General features: G+C 46.6%; 2 protein-coding genes across 3 annotated transcripts in view; both read right to left on the bottom strand.

Moving 5' to 3' along the window:
• Nucleotides 1–1,583: 1,583 nt before the first annotated feature.
• Nucleotides 1,584–19,656, bottom strand: part of LOC139054597 (zinc finger RNA-binding protein-like) — a 94,432-nt gene continuing 76,359 nt past the window's right edge. For both annotated transcript variants that reach the window (XM_070531832.1, XM_070531833.1), the window contains exons 15-17: nucleotides 18,151–18,248; nucleotides 10,754–10,886; nucleotides 1,584–2,359 (exon numbers count right to left, since the gene is read on the bottom strand). In XM_070531832.1, the coding sequence (XP_070387933.1) occupies nucleotides 2,256–2,359; nucleotides 10,754–10,886; nucleotides 18,151–18,248 (335 nt within the window). In that variant the 3' untranslated portion in view covers nucleotides 1,584–2,255. The remainder of the gene's footprint in view (nucleotides 2,360–10,753; nucleotides 10,887–18,150; nucleotides 18,249–19,656) is intronic.
• Nucleotides 12,596–14,882, bottom strand: LOC139057524 (uncharacterized). The gene has a single exon (XM_070535904.1). It carries the CDS (start codon nucleotides 14,856–14,858, stop codon nucleotides 13,209–13,211), a length of 1,650 nt encoding a protein of 549 aa, XP_070392005.1. The 5' UTR covers nucleotides 14,859–14,882; the 3' UTR covers nucleotides 12,596–13,208.

The following is a 19,656-nucleotide window of genomic DNA, read 5'->3' as shown; positions in this document are numbered from 1 at the left end:
TATGTGCTTTCCGAATAAAATCAGTCGCGAGTTTGCGCCCGTCCATGTCTTTTTTAGCGCAATTCCCTTTTTTAAGTTGTTCCGCCTATCGGGCCAGCTCTCCTCTCTTGTTTACATTTCTTGCGAAACCACGCCGCGCTGCGCGCAACCGTGCTGCTCGGACCCGCGCGCTCCGCAGCAATACTAAACAATCGTTAGCACGTTAGCATGATTCCGCCAAAAAGGGCAATATTTCCCGCGGACATTCCTTCGTCCGTTGCCATTGCCGTGGCGCGGTACATAGCGTACAGCGTTCATGCGCGTTCATTTCACGAACTTGTTCCACCAGTCCCACCTAAAGCCCCTCCATCCACGCGCCACCGCCGCTTTCTTCGGCGGAAACGTGCATGGAGGGGCTTTAGTCCCACCTGGCCACAGCAACATTCGGTAGAGCACGGTCCACATAACGCAGCGCAACAAAACACGGAGACCAACGCAAACCTGCCCGCACGGCGCCTTTACCACGGTATGAAACCTACGGAGCAACACGTGTGAGCGCACAGAATAACAAAGCCGCCATTGTGGCCCGAAAGGTGGGGCCACTTCGGCAAATTAAAAAAAAAACAGCAAAACAAAGAACCTACTACGTCACTTCCTCCACACTTTTCTCCTAGCGCGTGGAGGAGGTAGGCCCTCTCCTCAGTTTCCTTCCTCCATGAGAAATAACCTCCTCACCTACGCCATTTGGTACCGGCGCAAAATACGCACAAAGAAAGCGGCTTCCAAACAAGCTCAAAATGCTACCCACCAGCCACCACGTTCGCAAATGACGGCGCGGAGTTCATTTTTGCGACCACACTGCCTTGTATAAGCGATTTATTATTTTCCCATTCAATTTAGGTGCTAGATTTCACGGAGGGATTCTTGATTGTACAAAGCCAGTGAAAATGCACTTTCCCGAAAATGCTTTCTTTACGATTTTTTTCCCATTTCAAGACCCGCGCCTCTCCTCAAGATACAATAAATTTAGACTGATGCATACTTTCAAGACTATGGTTAATTTCCCGCTACAAGATTGATTATCGTAAGTCAGTTACATCTTTTAAATTTTAAACCAAACCCAAGTGCTAACCGATTCAAACTATTTGGTTGCCTCTGGGCAATTAAAAAGAAAGCTAAGAAAGTCGCCAAAACTTTCAAAGTACAGTCTTCGCCTCTCGTAAAGCTCAATGTAGTCCACCTTTACAGATAAGTTAACCGGCCCATGAGCACATGCAGTTGACTCAATTGTGCATGTCCTTGTCAAGACTCTCATGAAGGAAAAGACTGGCTTGGTTAAACCAAGCACCGTTACAGCACACAGCAAGAGCAAGTCACTATCTAAATTTTTGCATGTCGACTAGATCATTAATTGGTCCCAATATTTATTGCGTTAACGAATATGAAGCTTCTAGCGTTTAGTTTCCACGGACATAGCCTGGAAACAGGCCACATGTGTTTTGAAAACAGGACACACTTGGCCCGAGCCAGCAAAGCTCAAAAGCCAAACCACATTGTATGGCTAAATACCACAAAGTACACAACGTATGCACAAGACAAAGGTCTCCACAACGGCAAATCTTTATTCGTGCCCAGCACAAACTTCTCCAACACACCATCCATCACTGCCAAACTCAACCGGCCACAATCTGTTCTCTTTTTTGACTAAACATTTTTCTGTCAAGGCAGCTTTTTTTTTAAATTTCCACCTTAAAACAAAACCTGCCACAAATGAAAGGCAAAATGGGAATCATGGGAGAAAAGCGTCCATCACAATGAAAACAAGTCAAGCAAAGCAATATGAACAAAACAAATGCGCTGCAGATTTGCACACTCAAGAGGAAAGGAGGACAGCACTGCTGTCAATTTTGAGAGCTACAGAATTGAAAGTGCTAACAAAAATATGTCGCTGACAAAGAAAGAAGGGAGAGAAGAATGGAGGGGAAGGGGCTGGGGGAGGCAGGTCGGAATGGGCAGTTCTGCTGGCCTCACTTGTCTGTTCAAAAGTTTTGCCCACTGTCCTGGGAAGAGGAGCACACAAGACACCAGAAAAAAGATGGAAGGCTTAAGAAAGTGCTACAGGCATTATTCCACTAGCAGTGATGGGGTTTTCTGGGCAGGGGGTTGTTAAATACTGTGCTAGTGACGTGCAAATTGGGCACCAATGGTCGCTCTCCTCCCCTGAGCTGCCTTTACTCGGGAAGGAGCTGCCCACTGCTGCTGCTGATGGTTCGCTATCAGGCCTTGGCTGCTGGTGTTTCACTTTTGGGTCCAGCTGCTGCTGCTGCTCCCGTCGCCACTGGTGTCGCTTCATCCTTCTTGTCCTTCTTGCCATCAGCACCTGGCAGAAGCAAAGGTACCACATGCTGCTCTCAATGACAAGCCACACAACATTATGAGAGCACTTTACAGTAGACTTGAAGACACGATACGAAGCAAAGGAAAGCACAGTATCTAGTGGCAGGAAGGTGTTAATATTAGGCAAATCTTGCAAATCTTCAATCCAGCATGCTAACTGCAAATATGCAAATGGCATTTTTTCTCAAGTAAATAGAATAACTTTTACAGAGGAGAGTTGCAAAAAACATTAGTGCAGAACGAGGGCTAAAACTAGGCAGGTACGTTTCTGAATGTCCAATATTGCAACTTAGCATTTCATAGTTTGTATTTATATTTATAGACAAGTCGTATCGCTAAGTTGCACCACTGAAAATGAACTTATGTTGGCAATTTTTACATAATTCCTAATAACAGTACAGTCACAACTTGCAATAACGAAACCATGTGACAACGAAATGTCGCTGTACTATAATCTGGCATGAACGAAATTTGCCGGATTGTAACCCCACGTATTACCTACTAGCACAAGGCGATCAGGCTCCAAAATGTGCTGAAATGCGATTGCTTTGCACGAAAATTGCGTAAAATACCATCACATTAAGTTTGCGTGGGCACAACCATTTTTGTTCACAAAAACAATCAAGCGCCAGGAGCGATCGTGTGCGACGGAAACAGGTCATGGCTGCCACCTCGTTTGATGATCGCCCGTTTGATGTGGCACACATGCTGCTACCAACCTGAGACGACGTGGAATCGTTTAAGGCACTTGAAATGGCAGTCGCAGCATGGAGTGCCACGCATCGGGCTGTGATTGAACAATAGTCTGGGAATACGCATCCCTGGCTTCAAGAACGCTGCAGGGTGTCTACCAAGTTGACATTTCCGAACTCCCCGAGTTTTCCACGTTTTCCCTGAGCACCATTGCGAAATTCCCTGAATGAGCCAGAAAATTGTTTTATGTCAAGACAGGCTGACACCACGTTGCCCGATGCTGTCACTCTCTAGTAAGCATGCTGAAACAAAAAAATGACTTTATCCAGTTTAAATAGTAAGGAGTAATATCTATTTTATTTAAAAAGAAAACAGAAGCAAGGTGATAGTAAAATGCACAGCGAAAGAAATGGTAAAGCCCATTTCAAATTGAGTCGAACATTTTCAAATACGAATGAAAAGGAGATGCATAATTGTATTGTATTGGGTTTTATGGCGCATAAGCAACTCAGGCTATCATGCGCCAAACACATGGTATAACTTATATCAAAAGTTGGGTATCTTTAGCGAGGTCCTTGTCCAGACAAGGACTCTGAGGAGCCCAACAAACCGATTGAAGACCTCAGCCTTCTTCTCAGGACTGAGAAAATGGGTAAGGTGCATCATAAGATGCGTGTAAAAACCGGGTAATAAATTTTAGAATTAGTAGTTCTGTGATATATTATATTGCGTTTAGGATCGCTGCGTCTTTCAAAAAACTAAAAACAGATGAAGTTTCAATTAGTGGGTTATCTCCTAAAAGCAGACTGGGATGGAAGGGAATGCGTTCATTGTAAAATACAGTAAAATGTTTTTTCCTTAGCCGTTCGAGTTGTGTGCACGTGAATAAAATGTGATTTACAGTGAGTTCATTGCCACATTTCTCACATAAGGGTTTGTCTTGTTTTTTTCAGTAGAAAGTTGTGTGTTAGGTGGGTGTGTCCGATGCACAGGCGGCATAAAATTACTTCAATAAAACGTTCCTGATGCCTGCATGATCTCCATTCTCCTAGAATAGGTTTTACTCAATGTAGTTTGTTGTTTTCTTCGCTATTCTATGTACGCTGCCATTTTTCTTTAAGCTTACATTAGTAAATATTTTTTAATATAAGCTGTTTCTATCAACTGATAGCAAGCTCATCTGTATGAGGTCCTGAACTTTGTCACAACTAAGGTTCTCTCTCAGCAGCTGGGAAGTCAACCTCAACTGTCCTGACATACTCTCAGCTCGTACACATCTCAGTGTTGGGTTTCACTGCTTAAACAATTTATTTTAGTTTGGATGAGGGACACCTGTGTCTCAGCGTCGGTCAACACTTAGTTTTTTTACCTCAAGCTCCTTCAAAAAGGCGGCGGCACCCTTCCTTTCCCGTTAATTCCTTAGTGCGTCGGTCCTTTCTGTTCTCATCCTCCTTCTACCACGCTTTCACCACATGGATCATCTGAAGCATCCTCTTGGTCAATTGTATAGTCAACATTTGATTTTTCGGACTTCCGAGGGGCCGCAAAAAAAAATGAAAAAAAAGGGCAGTCTGAAAAAAATTAATGCATGTCTTTAACTGCCTTTAATGGCTAAAATTACCACAGGCACGACTGAAAAAGCTCTGAAGGCCTGCCAGTTCGCTTATTAGGCATATCAGGGCTTGTACTGTGACAGGAGACGGGGTGCACGCATGTGTAATTAAGGAATACATACTGTGTCCCGTGACAATTGCCCCCTTCCCACGCTTGTTATGCTTCACCCCCTAACGCTATTGTAATGAGGCGAAGCTAAATTACGGAGACTGGCATTACGCACCGCGTTGTGCTCTGCGAGCTTCAAAGCCAATTGCGAGGATTACAAAGGCGGAGTCGGTGCCATTGGTGATAGCGGCGAATTCTTTCAATGAAAAACACGGCACCGCACGGCAAGAAGCTTAATAGCGAACATAGAAGCAGCTAGGCCTAACGTTGCCGCGGTGGTGGTTAAGGCTGCCAGCTGATCTGCCTGCGAGAGTGCCGGTTCGAGGCGGCGAGATAATCAAAATAGCGGCGGTGGCGGCTTTGATTAATGCCATTTCAGACCTGCAGTCAGGGCAATATACATTGACTATATGGAGTACGTGGCGGTGCCGCTAAACCATGCAAATTATCGGGCATGTCCGAAAATCGGGCGTCTAGAAAATCGGTCGTTAACTACTCTGGCAATACATCGTGCCGATGACACGGCGTCAATGACGATTCGTTGCGATTCCTCTGTTACTGAAGCCAGCATTAACACGACTTTCGTTCCCTTTCAATAAAGTTACAGCTAATTTTCCCTGATAGAAGCACAAATTCCATGAGTTTTCCCCGAGTTTTTCCAGACTGTTCAAATTCCCTGAGAATTCCCGGTTGGTAGACACACTGCGCTGATTTGGTGCCACCAGACGGGCATCACGTGTGGATTAGGCACTACATGTAGATTTGCGCGAAGGGGCCGTAATCTCAATCCATTGCCTTGATCACTTTGGCGCTGGACGCGTCGGTGCCTACGTGCGACAGCGTGCGCTGGAGAAATAATGCTGTGTGCGTGGAGTGTTGAATTATGGTGCCGAATTACACAAAGTCTCGCAAAAGTGATCGCATCTCCCAAAGCAGCTGACCGAGAATACTGCTCTATTTTGAGTGCTTTCATGGGAGAAATGGGCATTTAGTAGGATAAACGATGTTATTACCCCCAAGGAAATCTTCTTGGGCATAGTCTTTTGCCAAACGGTGCACATGACATGTAGATTAGAAAAATAAACAAGATTTTTTTCTGCGAGACCCATGTCACTTTTCTTGAATGAGTTTTGGTTGTACACAGTACTACAATGGAAAGCGGTACTTAGCTATGTATGTGGGAGTGGTGGACAAAAGTCACCAAAGCAGGGTAACATTGGAACAAGATGCAGTGAAACTGGGGAAACTTCAAGTTGCCTAACATTTAAGTAACAGCTGCATTTCGTCCACATTACAGTTATGACAGGCAGGCAAGAGGCAAGTTTCTTCTAACAAAGGTTAGGTCCACAGCTTTAGGTTCACCGCTCATAGCATATGGTTCACCCTAGCATTACTTGGCAACCGGGGATTGGTCCAAGTAAAACAGTAATGAAGCACTGAAAGTTATTAAGTATGTAAATGGGACTAAAACAGTCAAAAAAGCAAATAAGACAACCCAGGTGCCAGTTCTGTATTCTTGTTTATTTAGCGACGAACAAGGTCAGTGTTAAAGAGAGCTGAACTTCACAGCTAAGACCGTAGATTATTAAAAATGCTAATTCTATCCAAAAACAACCTTGCAGTCTGCTCTAATAGCTTCAACTAATCCTTCAGTTAACCCCTGAATTTTGTCGTTAAAATTCCATGTTTTTTCTTTCCTGTGTGATGATCACGCCCTGAACTTGTCGCAGCGGTATGTCACGTGCCAAGCCTAGCTAATGATGATTGCGCTTACCATCTGTTAAATGTTACGCGAACACCTCTTGAAGACACACCAAGCGGTCTGCACGCACCGAACATTCTTAAGGGGGGACATGGTGATTAAAAGTTATCATTATTTATTTATGAACCAAACTTGATAAAAATTGGCATGCTTATTTAGTTTCTTCTCCTGATTCTAAAAATGCAGTTATTTTTTCTGTAGGTTCATTATTTCATTACTTAATTAAGAAAACAATGTATTTTACGATGTCTTTTTTCTTACTACAATAGACAAATAACCGCTGCACAAAAATAGACAAATGACATATGGTCCAATAGAAGAAAGCACAAGCTTCACAACATAGGAAGAACTTTTATGGTTGGATCAATATTTCCTACTTTATAGTGCACTGAACTCCACTGTTCTGAACATGGCCATGCATTAGTCAGACAAAAGACAAATTTTAAAAACTTTAAACAAAGAAAATTGAAAAACTGTTTCCTATGTTTGGTGCTCCAAACATCTAGCTTCATGCTACAAAAAAAATTAGTACTATATCTATGATAGCTACTGATATATCACAGTAAATGTCTTGCTGGGTGGGTAAAATTAGCATTTCGAGAAAATCAAGAAAACAAATAAATGTCACATTTAATTGTGAAGAGTCACAAATGTGTGCACATACACATTCCCAAAACATTAGTAGGCTCCTGGGGCATAGTCAGTTTGGGTATTTGTGCCTCTGTGGCGCTTTTTGAACAAGCACTGCACATTTTCTGCCGATGCACGCTTGTGTTCAGATGCGGCTGATCGGCGCCGGTCCTTTTCTTCCATGCGCTGCATACACTTTTCGCCAGGGTTCATCGAGAGTTCTTGCAAAATGCTTGCCGAGGTTCTCCTGCAGCCAGCATTAAATTTCATGACTGCTTCCGCCACTGCAGCCTCAACGCTGAAGAGTGATGCGTGCTGCTCCTTCGGTGCAAGCGCCCATATTAGCGAGTGCAGGCTTTCATTGTTGTTCTGTGTTTTGCCTCGCTGGCAACGTTCAAGCAGCATCTTGTCAGAGAGCCGTTGGTAGATTGGCAGTAATGCCTTGCTTACATGAGCAGGTAAATTGTAGCGGTGCTTTGGCACAGGTTGGCCTTTGGCCTTTGCAGCATTTTGCCGGCACCAGGAATCAGGACCTTCTGGACAAAGGCTATGATTCGAGATGACGTCATTTGAAGTTACGTGATAGTAGCTTGCCATCACGGCCTTCTCCATGGCTTCAATGTCACCAGTGTGGGACTTCAGAGCCCATCCATAATACGAGCTCAATTTGTTGACCAAATCTCCAGTCAACCTTCCTCTTCCACCAAGTGGCTCTGAGCCAGGCCCCTTGTGCTTTGACAGGGCATTACGTAGTGCTGTCCCCATCCTCTTATGGACATGGTTGACACAATCCTCTTTGTCAACTTCTATAAAGCCATATACTTTGGCCTCCTTTAGGGCCAAGAAAGTACGGCTGTCACCGTCCGACAGCACAGTTGTGTATCTTAGGCCGTACTTTTCCAGCGATCTTTTGAATAAAATGAGGCCAGCCTCCACCTCCATTTCACCAGCCTTCTTATCCGTATTTTTTTGACACTCATGACAGGCTTTCCATTCTTCGTATGAAGGGTCACTAACTTTTGGTCCACGCTGACAACCGGCACAAAAGTTGCTCAGCACTACGTAGTCCAGGACAAGTCCCGTAAAAAGTTCAATGACGGCGCCGACACCGATGTGCGAACTGTGCCCGCGAGTCATCCAAGACCCGTCGTACGATACAGCAACGTTGCCCGGGTTGCCGAAGTTTAATTGGCTGTAAAGCTGCCGGACCGACTTCGCGCATTCTGTTGTAAGCGTCTCAGCTGCCCGGGTCGCGGCGGGCGTCAACTTCGTTTTGACGTACCCCTGCCACATTTTCGTATGCAACCCGCGGTGCGATATATTCATTGTTGCGAAAATATCATTGAACGCAGTTTGCCGATTGCCGGTGCTTTGCATCGCGCGCGCAGCCAGAATATTGACGGTAAACGGATTCACTTTCTGAGTCCCATTCACACGCGGCGAGCTCCACGCTGACGCTTTGTCGCCGCATTTCGAGCATATGAGCACCAGACTTACTGCAAGGCCATATTCGCGCTCCTTCCGGATGATTTTCGCGCTACCGCCGCATGTATTACAGTTCATATGCTCCAGCAATGCGTTCACCGATTCCAGGCACACCACGGTGAAAACTGTGTCGTCAAGCGGGCCGGCCGCGACATCGCCAGCGGATAAGATCTCCGACTTACGGCTCACTGCTGCGGTTGACGCGAGCTCTTGTAGTTTCTCGTTGGATCTCATGTCGATTACCTCCAAATCTGAAGGCATCAGCATAACGGTGTCACGACGGACGCGGCTGGCGTTTTCGTCGCACCTACTCGTTGTCGCACCACCTAGGCCTAGCACTCGGTCGGCTCCATCAGTTCCGTCGCTTGACGCCGTTGGTGGCTCGTCCTCAACCACTTGCGACGCGGTAGGGCGTTTTTTGAAGTTGTTGAGCATGGACTTCTTCCTTTTCTTTCCATACTTGTGCTTGGAGTCAAACTTTCGGAGCGGAGGAGGCATCGTCGCGCGTACTCACACAACGATCGTATCGAACATGGCGTCTCGCTTGCGCCTCTGCTGCGGCTAGCAGACAGCTCGGGAGTGCGCCCAGCCAATCACGTGGCGTTATCTCGTTATCTCGTTAGCGAATGAGAACGTGCGTTTCACCTATTTTTGCCGCCGGTTTTTGTATTGAACCAGCAAGCCTAACGAAGCGGCAGCGCGCGATATTTGAAGCCAAAACCGCGTTCTTTCAAACGAGACCAAGATGGCCGCCCTCAAGGCACTAGTACGTGAGCGCGGCGTCATTGAATGTGTGTCGTTTTCGCGTCGACACACGCGAAAAATCAGGTGCCCTATCTGTTTTTAAATTGTTCGTATGGCTGAAATATGACCTTACGAGATTGGAAACTTGGCAGATAGGGAGAATAATAGATGTAGATTAGAGAAATGCTATTTTCCAAAATTCGTTTTTTTATGATATTTTGGGTCTAAAGACCCGTGTCCCCCCTTAAGCAGATGCCCCATTTATTTATTTCATCACTTTCTGCACTTCCATGAAGAAAAGCTACTACCAAACGTAAACTTAGCTTAATTGTAGGTTTATAATGGTTTTTGGTCAACAACAACATAAAAGGCGCCTTTCGATTCTTCTCGCTTGCACTCATGGGCACGCAACAAATCGCGAGCGGCAACGATAGTGGCCACATTTACACTGATACGTTAGACATGCACCCTATTCATACGCGGAAACGTGCCATATTAGGATAGCAGCGAAAACAAATGCCGCAGTTTCAGCAGCATGCCCGCCATGTGTTTTTATGTCACTGGCAGCTAAGCGCGCCCATCTCTGTTTCTTCATTATTCATTAGTGATATGAAAGAAACTGTTTCAATGCGCGTAATGTACTCATGAGAAGAAAAATAATCGCATTCGGCGCGTCCGGCTTGCTCCACCGGCCGCCACTTTTGTTTTGGTGTCCTGCACAGGGTGTGCCCGCACTGACAGCAGCAGCCGCCTACTTGTTGACCCGTTGTCATCTCGCAGCAAACGCGGGATGAAAAAAGAAAATGTTTCTTTGCGTGGGGAACTTAACCCGTGTAATGATCGCACCCCTGAATTTGCGTAAATTTTGTTTTGCAAAAACAGTACGATCATTATGCGAGTAAATATGGTATTTGTGCTCTTTACCTGGACTGCTTAACGGACGCTACGAATTTCCGCTCATATATATATAGGCTTGCAGTCTCTCGTTCTGTACATGCGCTTCTTGCATCTCTTTCAATCACGCTTTGTGCTAAGAAAGGGGCCCCGTAGCGTGTTGACTATCGCCTCCAGAGCCAGTGAACAAGGCGGCGGCTCACGTGCAGGAAGCGAAAAAAAAGGAACACGCTAGCGCGTTTGACCTGAGCAGCACATGGCTGGTCAACCTAAATAAACCCTGGCACAGCGGCTACCTCTTAGCGCCGCCTCCCACAAAAAGAATCGCAATACTGCAACTCAATGGACAAGGTGCACATTGCTGTGTGTGTTCCTTGCCAGTATTCTCAGCAAGGAAGTGACCTGCCTCTACTTGACAATTGACAAACAGTGTGTGGAGGGGCTCACCTTCATGGTCTGCAGCTTCGCCATCACGCCTGCGCTTGCGGTTCAGCAGGTTGCGGGCAAATTTGGGTGGTGGCAGGGGATCCATGCCCAGAACTTTGTGAATCTGGCGAAAGGCTACCAGGCGCAGGGCATGCTGCACAAGATAAAACCGATATGGACATAATGCTTTACAACATGGTTGCATGCAACAGAGTGCAGTAACTCCAGTGCAGTAACTTGATGGTCTAATCTTACAGGGGCACTGATCCAAACTTAAGGGGGGACATGGGTCCTAAAAATGTTTTTCTTATTTTTGGGTGAATCTTTAATAAAATCCACTGTCCGGGAAGTTTTCATGCTGATTTCAAATCTGTAATGAGATTTTTGATAGCTGTAGCAGTTAAAAAAATATTGAGGTCTGTGTCAAACTAATTTCAAACTCGTTACGGGGTTTTTTTGATTCCGTTTTGCCAAATCAAAAACTAAACGAATGACAGCATTGCTAAAGGCCTACTGTAGAAGGTGATGCTATTTTTATTCATTTGGAAGCATTTAACGGACTAGAAAACACTCTTGCATTTATTATGAAATTTTTTTTCTAATTAGTAGCAAGTACTATACCTGAATGTAATTTTCACAATGGTGCAAGAGTAATAAAAATAGCATCACCCCCCAGATCATTTCAATGCGAATAAAATACCACCCTTGTCATCTTTGGCCAAGAACAACCCAGAAAAAAAACACCTGTATGGCTGAGTACGGTGCGCAAAAACATCTAACTGAAATAAACACATTTGAAGTTTCAAACAAATGTAGCTTTTGCTGAAGTGAATCTACAGCAATATAAATGGCACCGTTTTGAAGCTAAATGTTTTGTAAGAATGGCCATACTAAATGCTTGACTGCGGCATTTTTTCATTTGGTAGAATTGACCATGTTACTGAATGAAGGCTCGGAGTGTAAATAGCCTTCCCAGTCATCTTCACCTGACAATGGCTATGGAACTTAGGACCAGAGAGCCAGTGATAGATTTGCAGCTGCTAGGTGCTTTCCAGAATTGTACCTTTGTTTGATGCCTCGATCACTTCTGCAGCCAGATGTGCCAGCCCAAGGGGCCTAGTGAACAGAGCTCGTGATGAAGTTCTCTTTATGAAAGGGGGGTATAATAGATATTGTTACGAGCTAGTGTGACAATATGATAATAGAGTGAACGCGAAATATGCTTGGTTGTGGGTCCGTGGTGCCGACGCGCGAAATGCCTAGCCGCAGATACAAGGAGTTGACAATGTGCTTAGTCGCGCAGTTTGAGGTGCAGATGCGCGAAATGCCTAGCTGTGCAGTCCGAGGAGTGTCACTTGATCCACTTATTCAGGCAGTCTGAGGTGCCGATGCGCAAAATGCCCAGACGCGGGCTCAAGAAGTTGACTCTCTATGTGCTTATTCGCGCAGCCCGAGGTGCCAACGCACGAAATTCCTAGCTGCGGGCTCGAGGAGTCGAGGCTCGATGTACTTAGTCGTGCAGTCGGAAGCGTCGATGCACAACCTGCTTAGGCGAGGGCCCGAGATGTCCGTGTGCGATGTGCTTTATCGACGAGTCGGAGACTCCTATGCGAGAAATGCTTAGTCTCGGTACGAGGATTGATTGCGCAATGTGCTTGGTCACGAATTCCGAAACACCGAGTGCTGAAAGGCCTAGCCGCATGTCCGAGGATTCCGCGCACGAATCTTGGTCACGAAGTCCACGTCGCCGGTGCTTGGAATGCTTTGCCGTGGGTCCGAGACATCCACAAACGTAGCGATCGGACATGCTACCGCAATGACCGTGTAGCACCTGTTTTGACACGTCGATATTAAGGAGAGAGGCTCCTCGAAACAACTTTTTTTTTATTATTTGTACCAGAGACTTCAAAATTCAGCCAACTGAAGAGTTTTTTATGCAGATTTCAAATATGCAATTAGTTTTTGTGTAGCTGCTATAGTTCTCGAGTTATATTATACTGAAATGCAAATTATAGGGGTCTTTACGGGCACTTTTTTATGAACTAAACTTTCACAAAAGGTATCGTGCTATAGCTTATTTAGCTCTTCCTAGATCACAGAGTACCGATATCTAGTCAAAAAGCGTGTTCAGTTATAGGAAGTGGGAGAAAAAAATTTTGACACTTCGACCATTGTTTCTTTTAGTTCCCCGAGACATAACTTCGTACTATTGTAATTACTGACGACTGATATTGAAATTTCAAGTAGATATCGGTATTCTACATACCTTCAAGAGTATGTGTGCCAAATTTCATTAGTATACACCAATTCTAAGTGTACAAAAGGCTTCCCGGAAGACACGAAAATATCAAAAAAATTGAAAATGAGAAAAACAGGTTTGAAAGTTTCAAAACCTTCTATTCTTCAAAATCCAGTTGTTTTTGCATTAATCTTTGTCACACTCAAGAGCAGCTTCACAGAAAGCACACAAAAGTTTCTAGAATGCTCCTGCACTGTAGCTTGGCCCTTCCCGGCTCCTACGGTTGGTCTCCTCGGTGCGAGCCCTTTTCACTGCGCTACGACGGTGCGCCCTTGCTTCTGCGGTTTGCTTCAAGTTTATTTTCTTTACGCGCATGTCATCAGAATGGTCGCTATGTGTGACCAAGTCTTCTGGGGGAAGTACTCCAATCTCTTGTAGGACTTCTTCAAAGCCCGCATGGCCTTTATTGTACAACAGCACGGCAATAGCCGTGGCTGTCTCCACAGATGTCCGGGAAGCAAATTTTGTTTTTGGACACAGCAGCCATATCTTGCTGTTGAGTGACTCTGCTGCGTTTTGCGTCTTGCCATGAAGGCACCGAGCCAGGAGCTTCTCATCAGTAAGGCGCTTATATATAGGCATAATTGCCAAGCCCTGAGCTTTTGTCAACAAGGGGGTGTGGCGTGGTGTAGGCTCCCCCAGTGCTTCAGCACGCCTATGTTTGCACCAGGAATCTGGTTCAGCAGGGCAAAATTTGTGGCTGCTGGCCCCATCACTGGAGCAACAATGAAAATATGAGGCCCATATAGCAGTGTACATGCTGCGCACACTGCCCTTGTTATTTGTTATGGCTATTTGGTAGTATGTCTGCAGTTTCTGGATGGCTGCGACCGTTAGCTTTTCACCTCGTGGCAGTGGCGTTGTCATTTTTCGCAGAGCAGTGCCTAGGCGTTTTGCAACGTGGTTGGTGCACTCTTCTTTTTCGATGACAGTGTCACCGTACACCTCAGCCCCACAGACGGCAGTAAAGGCTTTGCTGTCCCCATCACTCAAGAAGCTTGTGAAGCGCAGTGGGGTCTCGTATGACAAAGTCCTCTGCCATATGCGCACTGCTGCTTCAGGTTCCATTGCATGGGATGAACATTCGGTGTTTTTTTCACATACAGGACGATGAAAGGCTTGCCATACCTCATCATCATCACCCATGTCCTTGTGGATACTGCAAGCAAGACAGTAATTTGAAAGGACTTCAAAGTCCAAGCAAAGACCTGTGTCCAGGGAAACAGCTGTGCCCACTCCGTTGTGGCTTTTATGGCCCCTTTTTTGCCAAGTGCCGTCAAACATGACTGGCACATCGCCGCCGCCAACGGCGTCTTTCGTGACTTTTCGCGCCAGTTCCAAGTTTTGGCAAACAGCTTCCATTGCAGCACCATGGAGCTTCTTAGAAATAGCATGGAATGTCTTGTGATGCAGCGGTTTTGGAAGGCCGATGATCGCACAAAATCGCGAAAGCTGGTCATATCCAACTCCTATAGCACGCGCTGCCAAAACAGCCTTCACGTTTACGGCAAAGCCGTCGCGCGAGCTCCCGCTGTCGTAGCGAGTGTTCACCCCGGGGTCACCGCACGCGCCGGCCGAGACGATCCGCTTCGACGTGTGCGTGAATGAAAGCACAGATTCAGGGCAGTCGGTATTTTCGCAGCGTAGCTCCAGGTGCGACGAAAGTCCTTTGCGCTTCTCAGCTGCTTCTCGGACGGCGAGTTTCCGTTCACAGCAAGTCGGGCATACCGAACCTGTCACCAGTGCCGTCAATGCGCCGATCTCGCACAACACCGTGCTAGCAGCAGGGGCGCCGACTGACCTTGATTCGCTTTTGAAGAATTCCATCTTTTTCTGCGATGCACTCACGAAATCCACAGCAACGTCGATTTCACCACTGTCGCGGTGACCGGTATCGGCAATAGGCCTAACCGACGTCGGAGCGTTGCGGGCGTCGCTTCCGGCTGTCGTTTTTTTAACAGTCTTACGCCGTTTCCCTCGGTACTTGTGCCGAGTTCAATAGTTGCGGACGTCGGAACTGCACTTTTTCGGGCTTGTCATCTCAAGAAAACTCGGAGAGGACACGGAAAACTGTGCGGCTAGCGAGAACGCGCTGTGCCGGTGGTTCGGCTTTGCTGCACAAAAGGAGCACCGCCGTCCAATGGCGGGGCCGCGCTGCATGGCGCGCAATTCAAAATGCGCGACAGTCTCGTCTTCTTTCTCGTTTTTCTTTTATTCTCCGTGAACATACGAGACTGACAGCCATTGAACTTTGGAGGAAAGGGTTGACGCTCCACGCCCCAATGATTGCAAATGGCCGCCGGTGAAGCTCGATTGCGTGCGAACGATGCAAACGGCGCGGATTTTCTAAACTTTCGGTGGACTATAGAGTCACCGCCGCTCACTTAGGCGCATTTTTTGGTGACTTCTCGTGCGAATTTCGGCTTGATATTTACAGAAATAAAAGTTTATACATCAAAGATGACAATGCAGCTTAAAACAAAAAAGTGATTTTTTTTTTTGAAAACCGCGATTTTTCGACCCGCGTCTCCCCTTAACTCTTTCGTTACCGCGAGAAAATGGCCGTTTTTCATAGGTCTCGGAAGAAATTTTGTTGCCAGTACAAATAATATTCCAGAACACGTTGCAGCATGCCAAATTGCACATAATGAAATGCTCTTTCCAAAAACATAAGTTACAAAGCAAACAATTTATTAGGGAACATACAAAAAATTCGGAAAAGTGCCATTTTTGTGGCGAGTTGATAAAAACAAGAAAGAAAAGGCACAATATCTACATACACATTATTAAGAAAGAAAATTTAGAATATACATTTTGAAGATGAATGACTCAGGAATACTGTCTAAAAAAATTAATTCTCTGTACCGCGCCGTTCTTCAGCTACATAAAAAAAAGTAAAGACCGGGAACAGCTTCAGCGCTCGTGCCATGCAGTGAAGCAGTTGCGCGTTTTCGTGAGGCACAGGTGCACTTCGCAGTTTTCGCAGAAAACGTTTGTCTTTTGTTCGATTTTGCGTTCCTGATAGCACATCCTGCAGTTTCGCCTTTTCGGCATCTTTTGCGGATGGTGCGGCACTTCTTTTGGGACAGGATGCACTCTGGGAACCTCTTCATCATCAAGCTCGAGCAGCTGTTGGGTGAGCTCCATCCGAAAAGAAAGTTGGTCGAAGTGGGCGCTCCTCTGCAATTCCGGTGTTGAGAGGTGTTGCTGGCGGTGCTCTTGAAAAAGAATGAAGCTATTCACAACAGCCATGTCAATACAATGAAAGAAGAGCGTCTTCCACCACCTCACGCACTTCATCAAAACGTTATAGGATGCAATCAGCTGATCCGACTTATCAACTCCAAGCATCCCGGAATTATAGTCGTCAATCAGCACCGGCTTTTCGATTGGGATGATAGTCCACACGCCGCCTCTTCTCTTCTTTCCTTCTCTTTCCTTTCCTATAAATGAGCAGTCCAATGAACTTCACTAATTCGTCGGGAGTCACTTCCTTCCACGACCCATCTCTTTCAGCATAGCTTGGAAGCTCCAAAATATGCATCCAAGCATATTTATTCGTGTTCTTGCAGATAGTATTTATTACTTCTGCGGTGAAGAACAGGAGGAAAAAATCGCGCGCCGTTGTAAAGCGTCTTGCGCTGCTCCGAAGTGCTGGGCCGAGATGTGCTCCGGGCGGCCTTGTTGGCGTGAACTGAAGTTTCTTCACAGCCGGTGGCAGCACATCCTGGCCTAGCGACGTACGGACCCTGCAGATAGCAAGAATAGCTCTAAGCTTGTGCACAAAGGTCGGCAGATAAGCGCGCGCGACGCCGGTGACTGCTCAAGGCCGTAAAGGTAACTCACCGGTGAGCAGCTGCGGATGTCCCGGGCTGACTCGAAACATCGTCGCCGTCAGAGCTTGAAGCAGAAGTACTGTCATCTTCGGACTCGAAGCTCGAATCCTCGTCACTAAAATCAGGTGCGGGTGAAGAATACTTTCGAGCAGAACGCTTTCCGCGCGGCGCAGTTGCGTCCGACGACGACGCCATGGCAGAGACCGGAGCGACTGGCGTTGTTGCGATAGTAACACCGGATGCGGCCCTCTGGCGGATTTAACAAGAGAAGCGAAACCAAAACTGCTGCAAACTGGCTGTAAAGGCTAGGTATACATGTTGGACATGAGGCGGACCTTCAGGAATGCGTTTTCGTGGAATAAAACGACCGGAACTCCAAATCAAAGCTCACTAGTGAATAGCTGGCGTCATTTTCGGGTAATTATCCCCACTCAACGCCGCCAGATAACAAAGCCGACAATATGATTCAATATTTGACTTGCTGGGAGCCTTTTGATCACAAAAATTTCACGCTAATGCTGAATTACCACGAGTGGCAGTATTTTTTCTCAAGCGCGGCCGCCACGCCCCTTTTGCAACAACACGCGCACATTAGTTCTCAAAAAGGCGCATCAAAAATCAGAACGTCGCCAGAGCGGGAAAATTTAAACTGGTTCTACAAGTGCACTGCCTAGACTAACCACTGGATGGCGCTAGCTGCACGAGAAACGATTCCAACATGTCGAAATCGGCCGTTTAAAGCATCGATCACCGGTGATCGATTTGAATAGGCGTGGTAACGAAAGAGTTAAGGTGAGTGGAGACTTCCAGGCTCGCGAGGTGCAAAGAGTGGAGCAGACGATGCGAGCGCCGAACCAATGGCGAACCGTGCTGGAGTCACGCAGCGGGTGCGGCCAATCACAGACTCCGGCACAACCTTTAATCATTTGCTTTTTGTGTGCTTGTTTCTGTACGGAGGAGATAGCTGAGGCGGCAATTTGAAGACGGAGAAATTTGCTTTCCAACGAGACCAAGATGGCGGCGCTCGGTTGCACTGTTCCAGAGATATTGTGGCTTGAAAAACGCTGTTCTTGATTTCCGCTAGATTTTTCGCCGCCTTGGCTGATATAACACATTTTTAGAGCGCTTCTACATGGTTTATATAGATGATATTTCGGAATCAGAGAGAAAAAGAGTTATAGAAACTGAAAATGTAATTTTCAAAAAATCGATTTTTCGGCCATTTTTCGCGATGCGAAACCCGTGTCCCCCCTTAAAGTGACAGCCACAGTACTGTTACCCACCTGCGCACTAGCAGTTATGTCCTCTCGGGCTTGGTCAGTGAGCCCAGCTAGGGCGTCCACAGGCTCTCGTTCACACGGGTCCACCAATCCAGGGCTCCCTAAGCAAGGCACAGACATAGCATGAATAAGAATCATGGCAACTGAGAGGCACACACAAATCTGTTTACATAAATGTGACAGTGATCCATCTTTGGCACACTGAATTGCAGTTTGCATTAGGCAAACTGCACTAATGCACCAGGAGAGGCTATACAGAGGCAAGTCATCCCACGGAGTACGCGTGAACACCAATGTACGGCATTGAGGGGAAAGCGAGACAGCTGTTGGCATGTGACCTTCTCCACATACCAACAGACAGATTGCGGCTTGTTTCAGGCAGAAGGAGATGCATCACGTGTGTAACCATTTGTCCCTTCATTTGCTGAAATGCGGACTCTCCTGTTGTCTCAATCTATTGCATGTCACCTGGATAATGCAGCATGTGCTTTTCTAATATAGCAAACTTCCGTTAATCCGGCTTTGGCAGGACCAACAAAACTGATAGACTTAACCGGCGAGTTGAATTTAAGGGGGGACGCGGGTCTTGAAATCTCGAAAAATGGTCAAAAATGGCAATTTTCAAAAATTGCGTTTTTGAAGTCTTTAATGTCCCAACTATGCCTCTACAAATTATTATGGCTCAATTCCTACTCGAAGTACAGTAAAACCTCGTTAAACCGTACCCGCTTAAACAGTAGTTTCGGTTTAAAAGTAGTAAAGTCATATCCCCAACTCAGCGGCCATTGAACATAATGTATTTTGTATCCGCATAAACCGTACCAGCTTATTGCGTACGCATCGGTTAAAACGTAGCGTTTCCACTTTTCGTCGCGCAAACACGGCGGTGCGTCGTCTCCATCGGGCGGGCCGGCAGAACAACAAGCCTCAGAGATCGGTACAACGGCCTCCAAGCGCCCTGTGCGTTTGCACGTGAAGCCGCATCAACATCAACATCATTTCGACGCCGCATGGACGCCGTGCCAGAGAGCGTTGTGGCGTCGTGCAAGCGAGGACTCGCGTCCGTGACTCGCGTCATGCCGAAGCTAGGATAAAAAAGCCGCCGGGTGCTCAGCATAGAAGAAAAATTAGACATCGTCCGTGCTACCGAACGTGACACGAAGAAGTCGGCGCTGGCCAGCGACATGGATCTGCTGTTGACTACAGTGTGTGGCATTTGGAATGCGAAGTTGCTCGGCAGCGCTGCTGCGACCGCGAAGATATGTCGGCTACGAGGTTCAACTTTTCACCATCGTTGCCGCTGTTGTTGCCGAAGTGTCAACTAGCGAGAGTGATGAGGACGACACGGAAAGCGACAGCACGGGCTATTCAAGCCCGACAGTGGCAGAAGCTGCGCGTTACGTCAGCCTCACGAATGCGACCGTCGCAAGGAGAACAGGGGCGCGATAACGTAACTATTCCAAACGAAAAGTTTTCCGAACTCCGGGCAATGAAAAAGGCGCCCCGGGA

Source organism: Dermacentor albipictus, chromosome 1, assembly GCF_038994185.2.
Source record: "Dermacentor albipictus isolate Rhodes 1998 colony chromosome 1, USDA_Dalb.pri_finalv2, whole genome shotgun sequence".
NCBI lineage: Eukaryota > Metazoa > Arthropoda > Arachnida > Ixodida > Ixodidae > Dermacentor > Dermacentor albipictus.
This window is presented reverse-complemented; position numbering and strand designations above follow the sequence as displayed.